The sequence below is a fragment of the Anomaloglossus baeobatrachus genome, chromosome 5 (assembly GCF_048569485.1).
Source record: "Anomaloglossus baeobatrachus isolate aAnoBae1 chromosome 5, aAnoBae1.hap1, whole genome shotgun sequence".
In the NCBI taxonomy this organism is placed as follows: domain Eukaryota; kingdom Metazoa; phylum Chordata; class Amphibia; order Anura; family Aromobatidae; genus Anomaloglossus; species Anomaloglossus baeobatrachus.
The window spans coordinates 436,386,451-436,409,584 of record NC_134357.1 but is presented as its reverse complement, the minus strand read 5'-3'; the positions used below and the strand labels follow the sequence as shown (position 1 = coordinate 436,409,584).

General features: G+C 47.4%; 1 protein-coding gene across 1 annotated transcript in view; it reads right to left on the bottom strand.

The window, feature by feature from the left end:
* CDH4 (cadherin 4) overlaps positions 1-23,134 on the bottom strand; it is a 1,210,640-nt gene that overhangs the window by 340,412 nt on the left and 847,094 nt on the right. Inside the window, exon 3 of the mRNA XM_075350393.1 lies at positions 10,503-10,732. Within this exon, the coding sequence (XP_075206508.1) occupies positions 10,503-10,732 (230 nt within the window). The remainder of the gene's footprint in view (positions 1-10,502; positions 10,733-23,134) is intronic.

The window sequence follows — 23,134 nt, the reverse complement described above, 5'->3', positions numbered from 1 at the left end:
GCCGCGGCCCCCGCGCTTGCTCAGGTCATGCCGTTTTCCTTGCCCTATGCGCCAGGAGCTGCCTGGCTACCGCAGTATGACGGGAAACCGGATGCCCTACAGGCCTTCCGGAAAAAGCTTAACCCGTTGCTAGAGCTGTACCCCCTGACTGATAAGCAACGTGCAGCGATAGTGCTAGGCCAGTTAACCGGTGCGGCGGAGCAGGAAGCGGAGACCTGGGCCGAGGGGGACCGGCTCTCTGTAGCCACCATCTTCGAGAAGCTACAGACTGCCTTCGAGACCCGGACAGAAGCTGAGCTGAGGATGCAGTTTTACCAGTGCCGGCAACGAGCTGGGGATAGCATTCGGGACTATGCTCTACGTCTGCAGACCGCCCTCCGCACGCTGAAGCGGGTGAACTCTATTAATGAGGCGGATAGCAACAAGATGTTGGTGGAGCAATTTGCGCAGGGGATGAGGTCCCCTGAGGATCGTAAACAACTCCGGCTGTGGGCCCTGGAACACCCTGATGTGGACTTTGCTGTGTTAAAGGAGCGGGCTATCAAAGCGCTACAGCCCCCAGCTGCTGAAATTCTGGAACCCGTCCCGTGGCTCGTCGAGACAGCTCCCGTTGTGGCGGCTCCAGCCAAACCAACCTCCTTACTACCTGCAGCCTCAAGCAGCACAGTGGAAGAACTGGCAGCCCAGGTCCGTCGCCTGGACGGAGACCTTGCCAAAATCCTTGCTGCACTACAACCCCTGACCAGATCTCAGCCCCAAGCGCAGATACAGCTTGCTGACAGTCCCGAAGATGTTCCCTGGATGCAGCGGAGAAGCGCTAACAACCCGCGGAGCAGACCTCCCATCTGCTACAAGTGCCGTAAGCCGGGCCATGTTTACCGACAGTGCCCGTTAAACGAGCAACCCCTGGGGCCCCGGGCCAATCCTCAGGAGTAGAACACCGTGGCCCCCCGGACTGGCGAGACCGATATGTCGGGGCCCGCCCTATCATCCCTGTGGCTGTGGACGGCATACCCGTGATGGCTCTCCTGGACACTGGATCACAGGTAACTACCATACCGTATACCTTGTACCAGCAGTATTGGGCCACAGACGAGCTGGCGCCTCCAGACCCTAGTATAAATTTGATTGCCGCTAATGGACTTCCATTGACCCAGGTGGGGTATAAAGAAGTGGCTATGACAGTGGGGCAAGCTGAACTGCAACATCAGGGCATGATTGTGATCATGAATGAACCCAGTGATCATAACCCGAAAATAGTGCTGGGAACCAATGTGATGGAACACTGCATGGCTGATGTGTTGAACCTTTTGCAACGGCTAGCCGCCACGGCGGCGGGGAGCCGGCAGAGGGCTGTGCAGCGTGAGATCCGCGCCCTGATGTACCGCCAGCATGTAAGCTCAACCGGAGGGGAGATTGGTGGAGTGCGAGTGATGGATGTTGCTCCATTGACTGTGCCCCCTAGGAGTGAGATGATGATCTGGTGTAGGGCAGCAGTAGGGCCTCAGGGGCGTGACTACCCTGCGATGATGGAGCCCATGCCTTCCGAGCACTGGCCCACTGTAGTGGCCGCCCGAGGGGTGGTAGATGTGAAGAAAGGGAGAGTGCCTGTGAGAGTGTTGAACTGTGGGGAAGAGGAAGTCAGGCTCCCCCGGTATGCCACCATTGCCAAACTGCTCACCCTGGACCCTCACACTATCCAGGAAGCCCGTCCATCCACACTCCCACCTACCACCAGCACTTCCCCACCCCAGGGGGACACCAAGGAGTGGCACCAACAGCTACATGTGGGCACTGATGATACCCCTACACATCACAGGGCAGGGGTACACAGGGTAGTGCAGGAGTACGAACAGGTTTTCAGTAAGCACCCCCTAGACTTTGGGCAGATCAAGGGGGTCCAACACCACATTCCCACGGGTGAACATCCCCCTATCAAAGAGAGGTATAGACCTATTCCCCCTGCACATTACCAGTGTGCCAAAGATATGTTGAAGAATATGAAGGAGGCAGGGGTTATTCGGGACAGTTGTAGTCCCTGGGCCGCTCCGTTGGTACTGGTCAAGAAGAAGGATGGTACCATGCGGATGTGTGTGGACTACCGGAAGATCAACCAGATAACCCATAAAGATGCCTATCCATTGCCTCGTATTGAAGAATCTTTGGCTGCACTGAGAACTGCAAACTACTTCTCGACCCTTGACCTCACCAGCGGATACTGGCAAGTGGCCGTGGCCCCCGAGGACCGGGAGAAGACCGCCTTCACCACCCCGATGGGGCTCTGCGAATTCAATAGCATGCCGTTTGGGCTGTGCAATGCCCCCGGGACCTTCCAACGGTTGATGGAGTGCTGTTTGGGACATTTAAACTTCGAGACCGTCCTGCTGTATTTGGATGATGTGATTGTTTATTCCCAGACGTATGAAGCCCATCTGGAGCACCTGGCCGAGGTGTTCGCGTCCCTTGCCAAGTTCGGGATGAAGTTGAAGCCCTCGAAGTGCCATCTGCTGAAACCCAGGGTGCAGTATCTAGGACATGTGGTGAGTGTGGATGGTGTTGCCCCCGACCCTGAGAAGATCACTGCCATCCAGAGCTGGCCGAGACCAACCACAGTGAGGGAAGTACGGCAGTTCCTGGGTCTGGTAGGGTACTATAGGCGTTTTATAAAGGGGTACACGAAGATGGCTGCCCCCATGCAAGATCTCCTCGTGGGACAGACCAAAGGTGGTAGACCCACTGGAGCCCCACTGTTGTGGGAGGACCAGCATGAGGAGTCCTTTGGCCAGTTGAAGGCGGCCTTGACCGGAGAAGAGGTCTTGGCGTACCCTGACTATGGGCGCCCGTTCATTCTCCACACGGACGCCAGTAACGTGGGGCTAGGAGCGGTCTTGTCCCAGGTCCAGGATGGAAAGGAAAAGGTGATTGCCTACGCCAGCCGAAAACTCCGGCCGACCGAAAGAAACCCTGAGAACTATAGCTCCTTCAAGCTCGAGCTATTGGCGTTGGTGTGGGCTATCACAGAGCGGTTCCGCCACTACCTGGCGGCAGCAAAATTCACCGCGTTTACGGACAACAATCCGTTAACTCACCTGAACACGGCCAAGTTGGGCGCGCTGGAGCAGCGGTGGGTAGCCCGGTTAGCCAACTATGATTTCACCATAAAATACCGAGCTGGTCGTGTCAACATCAATGCAGATGCACTCTCCCGGATGCCCCATTTGTCAGAAGAGGGGTGTGAGGACGACGACCTCGAGGAGATTGAGTTGCCTGCGTTTCACCAGCCGCCTACTGAGAGGGTACAGGTATGTCAGCAAAGGGTGGATCTGGACCCGCGGCCCAGTCAAGAGTGGCAGGACGCCCAGGACCAAGCGCCGGCTGTCCGCCTTGTCTAGACTCTGGTGGAACAAGGCGCCATGGGAATGGACCCCAGCGCTCCAGCCGAAGCCCAACGCTTGTGGAAAGAACGGAAACGGCTTTACCTACACCAAGGGAGGCTGTACCGTGAGCTGATCAACCCGAAGACCCATGAGAAAATATGCCAGTTGATCGTTCCTCAGGCTGATGTCGCTACTGTACTGCGGGCATACCATGATGGTGCTGGCCACTTCGGGTGGAAGAAGCTGGAGATGCTGTTGAGGGAGCGGTTCTATTGGAGTGGGATGCGTGAATCGGTGGAAGCCTGGTGCCGAGAGTGCGGTCCTTGTACGCTGAGGAGAAAGGACGAGACAAGCCAGAGGGCACCGTTACATCCCATCGTCACCCATCAGCCGCTGGAACTGGTCGCCCTAGACCATGTTAAGCTCACCCCTAGCCGAAGTGGGTACACCTACGCATTGACCATGGTAGACCACTACTCAAGATTTATGGTGGTAGTCCCCGTCAAGGACCTGACTGGTCGAACTGCTGCTCGTGCGTTCCAGGCTTATTTCTGCCGACCTCATGGGTACCCCGAGAAGGTGCTGACTGACCAAGGCCCGGCTTTTGAAGCAGAGGTGTTTCACGAATTCTGCCAGTTGTACGGCTGCAAGAAGATCCGGACCACTCCGTACCACGCCCAAACCAACGGCATGTGCGAGAAAATGAATCACTTGGTCCTGGGGCTCCTCAAGACGCTACCGCTGGAAGAACGGAACATGTGGCCGGAAAAGTTACCCGACTTGGTCGACATGTACAATAATATCCCAACCAGCTCGACGAAGTGCACCCCAGCGTATCTGATGAGGGCTCGGCCTGGCCGCCTGCCGGTGGATCTGGAGATGGGGTTGGAAGCTCCGGAAGCACTCCCTTCAACGGCAGAGTGGGAGAGTCGGAGGAGGGCCCAGTACCGGCAAATCCAGGAGTATGTAGAGAAAAACCTCAGTCGAAGTCGAGAACAGCAAGAGCACCGGTTCAACCAGAAGGCGCCTGCAGGTCCTTTCCAGCCAGGAGATGTGGTGCTGAAACGGAAGAGAAAAGCCCACAAACTGGATGACCAGTGGGAGCAAGTCCCTTACGTCGTACAACCCACCGAGTGGGACAATGGGAAAACCTACCAGATCAGTCGTGACCAAGGGGGCACCCTGGCCACAGTTTCTCGGGACCATCTAAAAAAATGCCCCCCAGTATTGAAAGCAGAAGCTGAAGTACCGGTTTCTCCACCAGTGGAAAAGGCAGCAGAGGTAATCCACACTGTAATGGGTGACTTCCCAGCAAACTGGCCTACACAGAACGGCGCGGTGATACTTCCAGTGATACTGTTCCCACAACCCGTGGATGAAGAAGTAGTGGAAGCGGTTAACCGTGAGCCAGAACCAGTGCCAGTGCCCAGGGATGAACCTGTACCCAGCCCCCCTGCACCTCCGCCTGCCCCACACTGTAGCAGGGAGGAGGAACCGATTGTTCCCTCTACCCCACTGTCTAGCACCACCGACACCGGGCCCCGAAGGTCCACCCGTTCCAACCTAGGTAGACCCCCACTTAGGTACAGGGAGACCGTTCTATGAGTGAAAGGGGTCCGCAAATGTAAAAGGTTGTTGTGTGTGTGTTTGAAAAAGTTGAAAGTTTTGAAAAATGAAAAATGATTTACCGAAGTTTACCTGATTGTCTGCAGTGATTAGTAACCGGCAGGAGCCGGCACCGTTGTCCCCGTGGGGACCGTTTAAAATGCATGGGAACTAGCCATGGACAAGCCCGTGAACTCTGCAGGGCAACCACAAACGTTAGTGGCTTGTAAATATGTTGGGTACCGTTACCGTTTCCGCAATGCCGCCTCCGGAGAGGCAGGTTGGAGGGAGGGCCCTGAGCAGAGCAGGCCAGGGCCCAGCCACCAAAGGGACCGGTGGCTACCCTCTGGAGGGCAAGGACAGATCCCGCTCGGGTGACTTGTGCTGGACTGTGGGTCAAGGGGTGCTGCCTGGGTTTTAGGGGCAGCATCAGGGCCAGGTTGCTTGGGTGGGAGAGAGCGGAAACCGTGACCGTACACCGTTGAAACGTTAAAAGTAAAATGTGCCTCCCGTCTTGGGAAGAGTTGATTAAAAATGTTATGCTTATGTTATGTTTAACCCTGTTATCCCCTTTTTACAGAAAAATAAAACCGGTGTAGGACGGCAGCCCGCGGACGGTCTGCATTTTGCTAAGGGGGAATGTGTCGCCCTTGGCAAGCCAGGAGACACAGATAACAACACCACTACACCCCACACTCCAGGTAGGCACACCTGCTAACCAGAAATCCTTGTTGCCTTCCTCCAAGAGTCTGTGATGCACACCAGGGGGTGGGCCAGGCGGTTGGCTCCGCCCACCAAGGAGCTCACAACTCTGGAGGCAGGAAGTAAACCAGGCAGATAGCTCAGGGGAGAGCTGGAGAGAGGAGTTCTGTCAGGGAGGAGGAAGTGGAAGGAGTGAGGAGTAGCCCAGGCAGGGGCTAGAGTAAACAGAGAAGTGAAAGTGGTGAAAGTAAAGAAGCAAGCAAAGTGACAGAAGGACAGAAAGCCTGAGAGCCCAGCTGTGTGTAGGGCTAGAACAGCAAGGTCAGCGACGGCGGTGACTGTCCGGAGTGGGACAGTTCGGAAGTTCCTGGAAGGACCCCGTTGGCTGTGTGCCCGGTGGTCTGGAGCAGTGTTCCGAAGGACAGTCAGCACCAGGGCAGGGGTCTCTCGGACCCCGGCAAGGCTAGGAGTCGCCCAATTTGCCGAATCCGTCAGTGACGGGGACGCAGATCCCCCAACAACAAAGTCCCGATTGACGGCAACAGCCCGACCATTAACGGGGAGACACCGCCACCGCCAAGGCACCAGTTTCCCCAGGGCCAGCGCCTGCGGGCAAAGTGTAGAGCTCCTCCGGCCCAGATTGCAGTCGGGGAGCGGGTAACCGGAGGGAATCCACCGATACCACCAGACCACACAGGTGCAAGGAAGAGAGAAGTCACCGCCACCTACCGGGAGTGCAGGTGCAGCCGTCTGTGGGACCGTCCTACCAGCCGTTGGTTTACCGTACAAACTGTGTCCGTGTCAGGCTGAGTGAGTACCATAGTGCCGCAAGGCACAGCGCTGCCCCCGCGTCCCTGCGCCCTCCAGGCCCTACACTTTACATCTCTTCACCGGGCCCCGGGATCACCAACCCCTACCCACGGAGGGGCAACACAACACCTGGCTGCTCCCATCACCATCCCCGGGACCCTCACACTGAGCAGCGGTGGTGCCATCACCACAACCGTGGGTGGCGTCACGAACTATAATCCCAACAAACAACCCCCTTTTCACTCACGGGCGAGGAGTGCCGCTCGAGACACCCCGGGATCCGGCCCGCAGCTCGAGCCACCAGGAGCAACTGCCGGACCCGAGCAGAAGGGGTGAGCGCGGTGTGCTGACACCCTCCTCCCCGCCCGCGACAATAGCGCTGCCATATTCTTTTGTTTGTATATTATGCAACTGTTCACACATTCTGTACTCTGTTCGGAGGTGCTGGTCAGTTTGGTTGGTGTTTTTTGCAGTACATATCTTATTAATATACTTGTATTATCAAAGGTGCTCCACTCTCTAGATAACAGCTTAGTGTCCAGGAGTCTGGCAGCTTTATTTCCAGATTGTGCTTGACATGGGAGAAAGTTTCCTGTGTCGGCACATGCCCAGTGAGAGCTGTTGTGTGTAGAGGGGGCTGGTTGATTGGCTAATTTCATTGAATAAGCAAGAATATGCATGGGATGTAACAGAGGAGGGGCCTAACTTAGCTACTATATAAAAGCATGAAAAAAATCCAGCGGATCGCAGGCTTTTGTAAAAAGTAACTCACGTCTTTATTCTTTCACTTTAAACTTCCACAACGTAGGTGGGATCCACATATTGGCATTAAGGCATTAATTCATCCAACATGTTTCGACATAAAGAGTAGTCGTAAGGTCTTATTCATGGATTTTTAAAGGAAATTCTGATACCTCTATATAGCTCTCATGGACTCCCAATCATGCAGTTGGTTCATGATTGTGTTAATTATCCCACAACTGTGGAATACACCTGTGCATGAAATGGAGACCATAATGCTATAATTTAAATAGACACATGTATAAAAAACATTAAAAACAATTTGAGAATCTTGTGGCAGCGCGTGTTAAAAAAATCCTAGAGATTGGCAGCACGTGTTATTATCTGACAGTTCTCTTTTTCTGCAGCAACAGATTCTAGGACCCTGGGAAACTGTCAGCTTGTCTCTCAGTTGCCAGCCTATGACTTCCTTTATAAACCTCACCCTTGGTGTGTTTGAATGCGGTTTATAGTTTGTTCCTGACTGAGCTGTGGAGAAGTTGTCTTCTGGTGCTTTTGAGACTTCTGTGGTTGCTGCAATTCAGATAAGTGTTGAATTTGCTATCTACCAGGGCTCTGGTGATTGCAATTGTGTTTCCCCTGTTTTGTTCCCTTGTGTCTTCCACTAGTGATAGTGGTGTTGACGAAAAGCTCATACCCGCCATCCTTACTTATGGACCATTTGCTAGGGTAAAATAGGGCCCCAGGGATTCCTGCTTGGCGATAGGTGCGGAACCTGTGTAGGGTCTGTGAGGGTGAGCTGCAGGTTGTAGTCAGGGGTCACCACTTCCCACTTTCCCTAGTGATAGTGTATTCCTTTCCTCTTCCCTTTGTGTTCTCCTAAACGACCGGTATAGCCTCTCGCCCCTGCCATGACAGCCAAGTCCTTTCACACCCAACACCAATTATGTGCTGACAGACCAAGCTCCTATCAATCAGCTCAACCTGCGACTCCATCAATCAGCCTAAATCATTTCACGTAAGCAGGAAACTCCTTTATATTACCTAGAAACATTTTGGAACAGCGTCATTACAATGCTTTTCTCCATGCAGAAGACTTTTGGAAAGGGAATGTGTAAATCAGAGAAAGCCTTGTAATAATCCACCTGAACCTTATTTTCCGTCTACAATGACATTTAGTGAAATCCTTCCCTGTCCCATTTATCATAGACCTGCAGTATACCATCAGAGAGAACATGTCGCTATAAGATCTACGTGCAGGATTTCCCTTTTTGTAATAATACATCCACTCAGTATTCAAAAGAATTGTCATTTCTCCCTTAAAATGAATTAGTGACATTGGCAAACACGAATATAATTGTGCCCTGAGGTTACCGTCACCTCCACACTTACATAAAGGAAAAGGTATCTGAATAATTAGAGGCGGTAAAAGAGAAAAGCTTACAATTACAGTCATCTGTATGTCACATGCCTCTACACATAGAAGGGAAATGTCATCATTCTAATCAGCGCACTGCAAAAGTAATTACACATAATCTCATTTGTTACCATTTACATTGGAATCCATAGGAAGCATACACGTCCTGTAAGACGGACACCGTGGGCCCGGATTCGTCAAGGTGTTTTCTCCAGAATACAACCGTAAACCACCTTCAAATGTAACCAAATATTTGTGCAGCATGGAGTGATGCAAAAAATGTGTGCTTTTTGACGTTTTCATTGCAGTAATGAGCAAGTCTGCCAAAGTGTGCAGAGATGGGGCAGGATGGAGCTGTGACGCATACTGCTACCAGAAATGTTACTCTAGGCACTGACTGGAGTAACGTATCTGGCGAAGCGCACATAAGTGGAAAGATGCACTTAAAGGGAATCTGTCATGTGAAAAAATGCTACTAATCTGCAGATATGGGCTTAATCTGTAGGTTAATAGCATTTGTAACCTGCCCAGTGCCTGTACGTCGAACCCCGCTGCTGGGAGGAAATTAACTTTATTCCTCCCGGCAGCGTTCAGGTTTTAGTCATCAGGGTGGCGCCGGCATGGGTTCAGTCACCTCTTTGTGCATCTAGAGTGCCATCTGTAAGTGCATTCCCCCGTACTGACTGACAGCGTCCTCTAATACTGAGCGGCTGTCAGTCAGTGTGGGCAGCGCGATTACAGACGCCACTCTCAAGACACAAAATGATGATTGAACCCGCTCTGGCACCGTCCTCAAGACTGAAACCTGAACGCTGCCAGGAGAAATAAAGTTCTTTTCCACCTGGCAGCGGGGTTTGAAGTGCAGGCGTCGGACAGGTTGCAAATGCTATTACCTACAGATTAATCCCATATCGGCAGCTTAATAGCATTTATCCTTATGAGAAGTTGCCTTTAATTCATTAAAGGGAATCTGTCAGCAAGTCTTTGCTATTTAATCTGAAGGCAGCACAATATGGGGCAGAGAGCCTGATTCCAAGGATGTGTCACATACTAGACTTAGTGCTGTAGTTCAATACAATCAGTGTTTTATCTGCTGAAGATTAGCACTGCAGGACTAGGTTTCTCATGCCAAGCAGTCCAGTTAATCTGAGTAATCCCACCCCCACCACTGATTCGCAACTTGCTCTCAATGTACAGTGTACACAGGAAGCTGCTAGCCAGGAGTGTGGACGGAGTTATACACAGCTCAGCCTTCTGAACACTGCCAAAACATTGATTTTAACCAAACTGCACTAATCAGCCCTATAAGTGATACATCACTGGAATCAGGATCTTTGCTCCTGCTTCATGCAGTTTTCAGATTACATAGCAAAGACCTGCTGACAGATGCCCTTTAAGTGTCATGTGCGCCTCTTAATCAATTAGGCGCACATACTTCTGTATGCCCATCATTAATACTAGTGTATGAAATGTCAGTCTTAATGATGGGCATGCAGGTGTAAGATGTGCCTAATTGATTAAGCGGGCTCTAGCTAGCAATCTATCCAACACAAATACAACTACACTCTGAAATGCTAAGGCATGCAAACATTGAATACAGGAATTACAGATACGCCTTGACGCTGGCTGCTGGGCTCACATAAAACTGGCCTTTTTTATGTGCCAAGTGTCTCAATTTTTAAATGTATTTCCTTTGGTGTGATGCATGTCCAAATTGCTGTATTCAATGTCTTAACGTTTTAGAGTGCAGCTGTATTTTTTTGCTGTCAGTTTTCTCATTTTATTTTAATCTGTCTATCGCCACCTAAACTCATGACCGGCCTGATTATAATAATAGGATATCACAGTACCTGGTGTTGGCTATGGTTAAGTGGCTTGTCTTCTACCAGCAGGTGGATAGCGGCTTCCCATTTTTCTGGAGTTTGGTGGTCCCAAGCTGCCACCACAAATTCTGCTTGTTTGGAGGGGATCTGGACCTTGCGGGCTGTGTACACCGCTCCATCTGTTCCCACTTTGAAATCTGGATTGCTGGTTTCATACCAGATTCCCTGTGTTCCTGTATTGCACCCAATAAATTTAACTGTAAAAAAATAGAGATTAGTGATTAATACATGGGCCTAAACTAAAGAATTCACTTACATCTTAATCAAACACTTCATAGTAATAATTAACAACAGTAATATAAATGGCACATGGTAGGTGGAAGCCAAGGTACTGACTTTGGTTTGTGCTCAAGGAGCAGCAATTACAGTACTTATCCAGGAAGCAAATGATCCGATTATTGGGGTCAAGGCTGTGGGCAAAAATTGGAGAAGACTAAGGCCCGTTTCACACATCCAGATTTTTGCCGGATTGCCGGATCCGGCACACTCCAGTACAGTGTAATACTGTGCAATGGCATCGTGGCAAGCTCCAGTCACAAGACCGGAGGTTGCCGCAATGCCATTGTACTGTATTGCACTGTACTGGAATGTGCCGGATCCGGCAATCCGGTGAAATGCCGGATGTGTGAAACGGGCCTAAGAATGTATTTTCCTAATAGGATTCAATAACAACGATGTCACTAAGGAAGATCCCAAATAAGCAGGCAAGTATGGGAGGAACATCTGTCCTCTGAAGACGGCCTCGGAGCTCTCCTGTTTAGTAGATACTTATATTCTCCATGATAATGAAGTGTACCTACACAGCTGGACATTATCAGGACTAATTGGACAGTGTCAGGCTGTAGAGGTACACACCCCATTGACCAAGGGGAAAAGTATCACCCAGTTGTTCATTTCCATAGTGGCCTAACTATAAGGATTGCAACTGAAACCAGGTCCCATAGTCCAGAGCGCCACTTTACAATTTGCATCTCCTGTGTGCAGGGTCCTGATTACTAGATAATCCAGGAGTGAAGAGGGTGAGTATATGCCTTATATGCCTTAATTTGTTTGATCTGGCTTACAAAGTTTTAATCTTTGCCCATATCTGAACTAATTTAGGGGTCTATCTTGGGGTCAAAATTAATTTAGGGATCTGATTTAAAGGGACTAACACAAGTCATCACACATTGACTGTGCAAACCAAGTACAGGTGCACAGTGCAGATTTTTATGTGCACCTCCCCTTCTGCTTGTTTTCCATCTATTCCCTGCCATTCTCTGGCTCTAGAGCCAAAGCAGTCAATCAAAAAAGAGGAGGGGGATAGAGGGAAAACAAGCAGATGGAAAATGCACTTAAATGTTTGGCCCCGCCTTGATGCACCGAGCAGCTGTGCATGGTTTGATCAGTCATTCTGTGCTGACACTGTCCTTTTGATGTAGGGGTTTGCTCATGGGTCTGAATTACTATAAGAGTCTGACCTAATTTAGATGTCTAGTCTGGAGTACACATTAATTTATGGGTCGGAATTAGGGTCGGGATTAATCTAGTTGTGTGGGATGCGTGCTGAAATTATTTAGGGGTCTAGTCTTAGGTGACAATTAATATAAGGATCTAATTTAACATAGGGGTCTTATTTTGGGTCTGAATTAATTAAGAGGGGTATTCCCATCTCAAAGATCCTATCCAAATATCTAATATATAAAGCTGACTGTGTGTGTGTGTGTGTGTGTGTGTGTGTGTGTGTGTGTGTATGTGTGTGTATCCACTAAAGTAATCCGCACCGTCTCATTTACAATCACAACATTTTGCATAACTGCCTCATTTGACTCAGGGAACGTCATAGACTATGTTTTGAGGAGAAACTTTAACCTCGCTCTTTACAGTTATTCGCCAAAAAACCTGCTTACATTAAATTCAATGGAGCTGGGAGCAACAGGTCATTAATAGGAGTTGTGATTCGTTGCTATAGGCAAAAGAGGACATTCTTAGTATAAGAAGCTGATGTGTCAGTATGATTTCAGTGAAAATACGGATAGAGAGAGAGACACACACACAGACAGGGAGACAGAGAAAGAAAGACAGAGAGAAAGACATATAGAGCGACAGCCAGAGAGGAATAGAGAGAGACAGCCAGAGACGGATAGAGAAAAACAGAGAGAAAAACAGACAGAGGGACAGATTGAGACACAGACGCACAGCGAGAACGAGACAGAGAGACGGACAGAGAGATATAGTGGCAGACAGAGAGAGAGACAGAGAGACATAGTGAGACAGAGGCTGACAGGGAAAGAGACAGAGAGATACAGAGAGAGACAGAGGCTGACAGGGAAAGAGACAGAGAGATACAGAGAGAGACAAAGGCTGACAGGGAAAGAGACAGAGAGATACAGAGAGAGACTGATAGAGACAGAGAGGGAGAGCAAGGCAGACAGCAAGAGAGACAGAGAAACAGAGAGATAGATAGAGAAACAGGCAGAGAGAGAGACAGAGACAGACAGAAGAGAGACGGACAGACAAACAGAGAGGGAGAGAGAGAGAGTGGGAGAGAGACCGTTACTATCCCGGGCAATGCAGGGTACTACAGCTAGTGTAGTATTATTAGCAAATACCTCCAATAAGAAATGTAGCAATGTTTCTTACCTCATGTGCAGGGAATTTTAGCTTAGGTATCCATTGTTATGACCACAAGTAACTAACTGAATACCTGTCACTATGCGAATGGTCTACACCATAGACACCTTAGCTACAATGCCCTGCACATGAGGTAAGAGACATGGCCATATCAGCAAAACTACACTACATTTCTAATTGGAGGTATGTGCTAATATTATTATTATTTCACCTACTACATATTGGGATAGGCTCTTGGAGATGGGAATACCTCTGTAAGGGTCTGGGGGCTGAATCGGGCTGGGATTTGTGCGCTACCACTACCCTTGAAATGATCATTTGTTAGGGCATGCCGAAAGGAGGTTGTGAATTTATTAATAATGTTGCCTTGACATACAGCACGATAGCAGAAAAGCACAATGTAAGGGAATAAAAGAATGTTCTCCAGCATTATTATTTCATGGGGAATATTACTATGACAGACATGTCAGGAGAGATTACAAGTCCTCCTTAAAGGAACGCTTCAGCCAATTAACACCTGATGTAAGTATACTAAATACAGCGCTGCTCTCTCCTGTGTGGTATTCTCATGGCGGGGAGAGGCTGAAGATTCGGCGTCTGACTCTCGTCAGAATTGAGTCCTTTTTTATACGCTGTCGCACTTTCTATATACCGTACTGACTGATGCATTAGCTGGATTTCAAAACCACTCAGCATAAAAAATCATGTCTCTATATGAGAGGCATCACTGTCATATACCTATATAATTACAGTATGTCCCAGTGTTAGGTGATGGAGCTCTTAGTCACCGAGTGATGGGAGAGACAAGGGAATGACATGGGAAATGGCAGACTACGTCCAAATTTGTCTGTGGCGTGCAATGATTGCCGGCTGCTTTATATTAGAACAATTTAGTTCTCACATATAATATCCTAAATAAATATGGACTTTGGCTGTGCAGAATGATGTCCTCGGTCTGCACGGTGCGAGCGGCTTGTTATAATGGCGCAATACTCTGCAGACTATTCTATGAGAAGCCGAGAGCGGCAATTAGCTTCTAGAAGTGGTAGCTGCTTTCATGGTGGGGGGAACGGTGGGCCGGGGATGAATATTTATTAAACCCACATTAGGACGCTATCTGCATGTGCGGATGGAGACGTCAGCGAATGCAGCACTAAATCACCCACCAGTGAGAACAAGTGACATCTTCTACTGCAGAAACCAAGGAGGAAAGTTACCCGGCATTTAGGAAAACAGGGAAATAGAAGCAATTATCTGAGGCAAATTCATCTCTCAGCAATTGCTCTGTCAAGACGGCTATGATTTAATTACTATTTATAGTGAAGAAAGCCAACCAAAAAGCAGACTACTTTCTCCTTGTGACTCAGATCCTCCACAATCACCTTTATTGCTGGTTGGCTTTCTAATATGCAGCTGCCCGGGCATCTTCCGCCAGGTCTGTACCACTTTCACCTCTGCAATTAAACTGCCAGCTCCCGAAGGGGCGAACGAGGCGGCATAATGCAGCTGTGCCTTGATATCAGTGCCAAGTGCCGAAAACAAAGCCTCGGAGCAGTGCAGGGTGCCTGTATGGCATCTTCTGATCTAAATCACTGTCCGCAACTTACCAGGGCATGTTAGGAGATGTGGTTGTGCAATAGCCTAAAGGGGGCTTTACACGCAACGACATCGCTAACAAGATGTCGTTGGGGGTCACGGAATTCGTAACGCACATCCGGCCTCGTTAGTGACGTCGTTGCGTGTGACATGTACACCTAATCGTTAATCGTTGACACGTCGTTCAAATCCCAAATATCGTTGCTGGTGCTGGACGCAGGTTGTTCGTCGTTCCTGAGGCAGCACACATCGGTACGTGTGACACCCCAGAAATGACGAACACCACCGTACCTGCGTCCTCCTGCAACGAGGTGGGACTGACTTTCATGCGGCTGCTCTCCGCCCCTCTGCTTCTATTGGACGCCTGCCGTGTGACGTTGCTGTGACGGCGCACGAACCACCCCCTTAAAAAAGAGGTTGTTCTCCACCCCCAGCGACGTCGCTAGGAAGGTAAGTATGTGTTACACGTCCTAGCGATATTGTGCGCCACGGGCAGCGATTTGCACAAACGACGGGAGCGGGTGCTTTCACGAGCGACATTGCTAGCGATGTCACAGCGTGTAAAGCAGCCTTTAGAGTCACAGATTGGACACCACCAGTTATAGGAGCTAGGACAATTAAAGGGCTTATATAAGGTTAGAAAAACTAAAGGACTTGTGTAAAGTTAGAAAAATAAAGCGCCACTCAGGTCTGTGGCAGAATCTGATAATGCAGCTTAGTCCAATTAAAATGAATACTGCAATACCACTTACAGTCCATAGACATATAATAATAATAGACAGGTGCATTGCTGATTGCAGACAGAGACTCATGGGTGGGCAAACTCAGACCATACTTGTATAGCACCTTTCTGAAATTGGAGGTGTATTGGCTGTCCAAATGCTACATTGCTGAATAACGATGCGTCTCCACACAAAAATACACTGTAGACCTTAAGTAGTTTATTGTTTAATGGCAGTGGCGTAACTAGAGTTTGATGGGCCCTGGTGTAAATTTTGGACCTTGACCCCCCTTCCCTTCCTTATGTTGGTCAGATGTATATATATATATATATATGTATGGATACATTTAGCATTCTAGATCATATAAAGACATACGAGTTCCTCCCCATCATGTAGTAATGTCCCCCATTCTGTTCTAATGTCCCCCACCCTGGGCTCCTTCCTGGTATATATGTCCCCCATCCTGATATATATGTCTCCATCCTGGTATTTATGTCCCCCCCATCCTAGAATATATGTCCCCCCCATCCTATCCATCATCCTGGTATATATATAACCCCATCCTGGTCCATATGTCCTCATCCCGGTATATATGTCCCCCATCCTAGTATATATGCTTCCCATTCTAGCCCACATCCTGGTGTATATATAACCTCATCCTGATAAAAATGTCTCCCATCCTGGTACATATGTCACCATCCTGGTATATATGTCACCATCCTGGAATATATGTCCCCATACTGGGCCCCTCCTGGTATTTACTGTCCCCCTCCTGGTATCTACTGTCCCCCTCCTGGGGCCCTCCCTGTGACCGCAATCATTCCGCCCCTGTTTAACGTGTTTCAGTGCTCCACTGATCAATGATGAGAAATATCCGGCATCCAGGTTTCATAACAACTATTTTATTTAAAATGTATTCAAAAGTCACAAAATAGATCCTCCAGCAAGATTCAGATTAAAAAACATGCAAGACAAGCCATCAAATGTGTTCCGGACTGGTGTCCTTAGTTCTTGTCATACTGCTCCTTTTTCAATAAAAAAAATTATTGAAATTGGTATCATGGCCGTTCAGCATATGGAAGGGGTGCCAGGCGCCGTGCACAACATAAATTTCTTTTTATTGTGAAATATGAGCTATCAATGGGTAACAAAAATTATTCTATCCACATAAAAGACGCAACTAAAATGGCGCCATGTGTCTAGTAACCCAGGCACTGCAAAGTTACCTGAAGGTGAAACGTCACAATGTAACTTTGCCCTCAGCTCGCGTCCAATCCAGTGAAGACTGTTTTCTTGCATAGTTGATTTACGGTATCATTGTCCTTGAAATCCACAGACATTGTATCAATGCCTTGGAGGGACTCGTACCTACTGATCTAATATATTTTTCAGATATATTCCGCTCATCCATTACCTCTTTTATCTGTGCTCTCCAAACCTCTCGTATTCTAAATTCTGGAAAACGTGGAACCATTAAAATAAACAGTTTCAGCGTGTAACACTCTGTCAAGTCTCCTTAGATAAACGCCTCCGAGACGTAGTTAAATTGCACCAAATCCCAGGTGAAATCTGCATTCAGCTCACAGCCCGACGGTAATTAGCGCTCCACATAAATAGCCACACCCCATATCTACATTTAATTTTAGGAGCGCATGATAGGAAAAAGCTTTCATATTCCGAGTAAACAGCTTCTGCAAGGAGCGGAGCGCGCCCGAGGACCGGTGAGGAGTAGACAAGGTAGCTGCACAAGGCCTCATTAGTAGGCTATTGGGCTTAAACCCTTAACCTCTTCATTTTTAATTACCTAGAAAAACTGATTTTCAGCAACGAAGCGCAAGAGGAAGGAGACAACAAGCACTTCACATAACGTGCTGGCAGGTGCGGAATAAAAGGCGAAAGCCTCCTTGGAATTTGGTCATAGGGTGTAAGAAAGCAAAGTAAATGAAGCCTTCATGTGAGGAGAAGAGGGAGAGGACCTCATCTGAAGTATGAAAATGGAGGTGACACCATTATAAAGAAGGATCATTCTTATAGAAACCAATCTATGGCCCAATGATTTGCGCTTTATGAGCTTTCATGAGTGTGCATGAATGTGGTGAACATCAGCACAAGGTCAAGTAAGACAATTATTACAATTCTACATGCGGATGGGTAGACGCATGTTATTCTATTCTATGGAAGGCACTGAAAATCCTTGTGTATAATAACATATGCATCCTGTAAGAGGAATATGTGTCTGATGATTTGGTTTAGTGATTGCAAGTATAAGAAGTCATTGAATGAAAGAGGCACTTAGGTGTTTCTTGCCCATGTTGGCCATAAAAAGTCATAATAGAATATTGCTTACAGACAAATGGCAGCTTTCATACATAGGGAGGAATTTATCAACATGGATGTTTTATATGCTATTTGTGCAGGTATACTGCAGGATGGGGCTGTATATAGAGGGGCTGAGAGCAGTGGTATTCTGCAGGATGGGGCTGTATATAGAAGGGCGGAGATCACTGGTATTTTGCAGGATGGGGCTGTATATAGAGGGGCAAATAGCTGAATCCAGGCCGAAAATTAGGTACTAAAAAAGGGGAAACCTAAAATATAACTTTTATTTCACGTGCTTGATAAAAAGTGAACCTAGGCTCACTGGGAGTAAGTAAAAACCAACAAATCACAGACAAATGTATCCTGTTATGCACAGGGACAGAAAAACAGACCAATAAATTCTTGGCCCTTGGTGATAGGGTACGACAAATGATGGCCTCAAAGTTGAATTGAGGATACTACCAAAGAGAAGACCCCCACCCTAGAAGAGTTAACAATAACAATGAGGCACAGCCCTACTCGTTCATAAAACTGAATGTAACATAGACTCAGGGCATGTGTCACAAATATCAAGGGTATATGTTAACAATTACACTGGAACATATCCCTCCTCATTCATAGAGCTGAATTCAAAGTCAGCATAAGGGCATGTGTCACAGGTAACAAACATGGACCATAGGGAATCATAATCAGTTGTCCCATAAGGGAGCGATCTTACCCGGTCCAGCTGATGTATTGAAAGGGCGGCAATTGGGAGGACCACCAAAGACGGCTTATCCAGGGGGGGCTGTCCACCAGCTCATCAGATCCCACAATGATAATGCCAGATGGTCACTTCCATATTAGGGCAGAAGCTCACTCCCAACGCGTTTCATGGAAGGCAATCATCAGGGGAGTAGGTGAGTTAAATCATGTATGGCCCATATCATCCTATATGGCCATTTCAATATGCCCGAAGAGATTCGCACTCATAGGTGCGTCCGTCATATGCCCATTCAAAGGTGCCGTGCCGGAATGGGCATATGACGGACACACCTATGAGTGCGAATCTCTTCGGGCATATTGAAATGGCCATATAGGATGATATGGGCCATACATGATTTAACTCACCTACTCCCCTGATGATTGCCTTCCATGAAACGCGTTGGGAGTGAGCTTCTGCCCTAATATGGAAGTGACCATCTGGCATTATCATTGTGGGATCTGATGAGCTGGTGGACAGCCCCCCCTGGATAAGCCGTCTTTGGTGGTCCTCCCAATTGCCGCCCTTTCAATACATCAGCTGGACCGGGTAAGATCGCTCCCTTATGGGACAACTGATTATGATTCCCTATGGTCCATGTTTGTTACCTGTGACACATGCCCTTATGCTGACTTTGAATTCAGCTCTATGAATGAGGAGGGATATGTTCCAGTGTAATTGTTAACATATACCCTTGATATTTGTGACACATGCCCTGAGTCTATGTTACATTCAGTTTTATGAACGAGTAGGGCTGTGCCTCATTGTTATTGTTAACTCTTCTAGGGTGGGGGTCTTCTCTTTGGTAGTATCCTCAATTCAACTTTGAGGCCATCATTTGTCGTACCCTATCACCAAGGGCCAAGAATTTATTGGTCTGTTTTTCTGTCCCTGTGCATAACAGGATACATTTGTCTGTGATTTGTTGGTTTTTACTTACTCCCAGTGAGCCTAGGTTCACTTTTTATCAAGCACGTGAAATAAAAGTTATATTTTAGGTTTCCCCTTTTTTAGTACCTAATTTTCGGCCTGGATTCAGCTATTTGCCTAGGTTGATACTGTGGATCCTTTGGGTATTTTGCTACTGTTGGTCTGTATATAGAGGGGCTGAGAGCAGTGGTATTCTGCAGGATGGGGCTGTATATAGAAGGGCGGAGATCACTGGTATTTTGCAGGATGGGGCTGTATATAGAGGGGCTGAGAGCAGTGTTATTCTGCAGGATGGGGCTGTATATCGAGGGGCTGAGAGCAGTGGTATTCTGCAGGATGGGGCTGTATATAGAAGGGCTGAGATCAGTAGTATTCTGCAGGATGGGGCTGTATATAGAAGGCCTGAGATCACTGGTATTCTGCAGGATGGGGCTGTATATAGAGGAGCTGAGAGCAGTGGTATTCTGCAGGATGGGGCTGTATATAGAAGGGCGGAGAACACTGGTATTCTGCAGGATGGGGCAGTATATAGAGGGGCGGAGATCACTGGTATTCTGCAGGATGGGGCTGTATATAGAGGGGCTGAGAGCAGTGGTATTCTGCAGGATGGGGCTGTATATAGAGGGGCTGAGAGCAGTGGTATTCTGCAGGATGGGGCTGTATATAGAGGGGATGAGAGCAGTGGTATTCTGCAGTATATTCCACTGTATATAGAGGAGCTCAGAAAATTGTTATTCTGCAGGATAATGATGATGTATATAAAGAGGTTGACAGAAGTGGTATTCTGCAGGATAATGCTGTATATAGTTGAGAGGAGTGATGTACTGCAGGATGGAGCTGTATATAGATCAGAGAAAAGATAAACTGCCAGACTGGAGCTATGTATAAAGAGGCTAATAGCACACAAGTACTGACGAATCGGGCTATACATAAAAGAGACTCGTAATGTAATGCCGGATGTGGCTGTGTCCTATTAGTGATGAACTGTCTAGATTGGAGCTGTTCCAGTGAGGTCATCACTACAGCAACATCATTTTAGACACAACCATTGTTCAGTCAATATAGACTCAGTCTGGACCTTTTGGTTACCTGACATTCTCAAGTCATGTGACTAGGCATCAGCTGAGGAACAGGACTAACAGGCAAGATGTGGGTGTGCCAAAGCTGTGTAAATGTTGATGTAACAGTGTTGTGTGTTTTGATGTAGCAGAGTGTTGATGTAGCAAAGCTGTGTGTGTTGATATAGCATAACTGTATATATGTGAATGTGTTGATGTAACTGATGTCATACCCTTGTAACCAAAAGGGGCAGGGCCTCAGCCAACAGAAAAATAATGTTATTTCCACAAAGTAAAACAATTCTATAATAGAATTAACATAAATAACAGGGGGAGGACAACAGGCAGGGGGACGGGAATCACTATGAATATCCACCCCAGCTATAGTAATTGCCTGTTGTCCTCCCCGTTATTTATGTTAATTCTATTATGGAATCGTTTTACTTTGTGACTAGAAGGACCTGTGCTGATGTCATACCCATGTGACCAGAAGGGGCTGGGCCTCAGCCAACATAGCTGATACCAGGAAGCAACATTATTTTTCTATTGGCTGAGGCCCAGCCCCTTCTAGTCACATAGGTATGACATTTGCACAGGTCCTTCTAGTCACAAAGTAAAACGATCCCATAATAGAATTAGCATAAATAACAGGGGGAGGGGATAACTATGAATATCCACCCCAGCTATCAGCTGATAGGTAGCTGCTGTCATTCAAAAAGCTGCTCATTTTACAAACTTTACTTGGTTGTGCTTCAAAACCTATACATCCTAGCTAACCACTAAAGGTATTTATAGAATCAGCCTGATAGTGCCAGTATAGCACTGGTTTTAGGTTATATAGGAAAATCCTGGTGTTTGGTGCGCTTTAAGCAATTAATATTTTGCATCGATATACTAAACCTACATACCGTCATCCATTAGTCTCATATGTTCACGACTGGAGAGAAAATGCCTCTTCAGGCAAGTGCACTCCATACCAGACGCTCAGTGTTGAGATTTTTCCTTTCTCCTAGACTATGCCGCACTATACAGTGCTTATAAATAAGATAATAAGATAATAAAGTGGGAAATGTACTTTTGTGGCGAGAGCAATTGCATTTTTAATAACTAGTTATTTTTAACCATGAAATACAGACGCATTAAAGATGCTCTCATCCAGGAACATAAATATCACAGGAGCTGCTGAATAATCCCAACCGCTACGTGAATTAGTAGGCAAAACCGTTACCTCCACCGTTCATTTGTTGGGGAGGCGAAATGTGTTACTGGGGGCCTCCTGGTCAAACGCAATGTTTTGGAGTGAGCTCATTAAGTTCTCGGACGGCTCGCCCGTCAGCCAGTGCTGAGCAATGATAAATCTCACCCTGCATACCAAATGCCATAAAATTTTGATGGCATTTTAGTTTGCGTGTAAGATGAAGCCTAACGAAAAGGTCAGAAAACTTACAGGGTCCCTGCGATTAGCGGAAAGGAACAAATGGGAAGAGCTGACGGCAATGGAGGAGCAAGAGGGGGACTGCACCGCAATGGAGCAATAAAAATCTTCAATGGGGGCTGCAGACATAATCATATAGGTGGGGTGAATCGTCAGGTTACAGTACGAACTCATCCATTACTGAAGAGGCTGCGGGGAAGAAGAATTAGTCCCCTTTTAGTTCGTTATTTACGAGCTTGCAGCGACACGTCACCAAATCAAGACGTTACCATGTAAAACAGCAACCAATTTACTGCAAATTGCTTCTGCAACAGGGGAATAATTTCCAAATGGACCCATTATGGACATTTACATAAAATTAAAATTCGGAAGAATGAGACACATGTTGAGATCTCGGATTATCAACAGCACAAGAGAGGCATTGTGGGTAATAAGTGATAGGCTTTTGTCGTGTGTTGACAGCCCCGTGGTGTGTTTGTTCTGTATACAGACGAGCTTCTGGCTGTGCACCAACAAGACCAAGAACAACACAAGGAAAAAACGTAATCACTGTATACAGCGCCACTTATCATGCAGCATTGAACAGTTCTCTCTCCAATAGTATAGTATACGTATTCATTCAATCACAGAAGGGGAGTTAATTGCCGGGAAAGAGGCGTTAAAGGGAATATGTTACCAGGTTTTAATATTCCATCTGAGAGCAGCATAATGTAGAGGCAGAGACCCGGATTCCAGTGATGTATCACTTTCTAAACATCTTAGTGTAATCTTAAAAATACAATTGTTTTATCAGCAGGAGATTATCATTAAAGGAATAGTAAACCTGCTGCCTTTACTGGGGTGATTACCAAAGTTTTGATAAGATCACAGTTTTATATGTTGAAGATTTACTAGTTCTCTGAATGCTGAGCTCTGTATAACCCTGCCCACACCATTGATTGGCAGCTCTGTGTATATACTTTGCATAGGCAGAAAGCTGGCAATCAGTGGTGGGGGTGTGATTATACAGAAAGCTGGCAATCAGTGGTAGGGGTGGGATTATACAGAGCGCATGAATAAGGACAACTACATTGCTGCAGGTTTACTAGTCCTCTAATGATAATCTGCTGATAAAACAGTGATTTTATCAAAACTACAGCAAGCAGCCCAATAAGTGACACATTTACTGCAATCGTGGTCTCTGT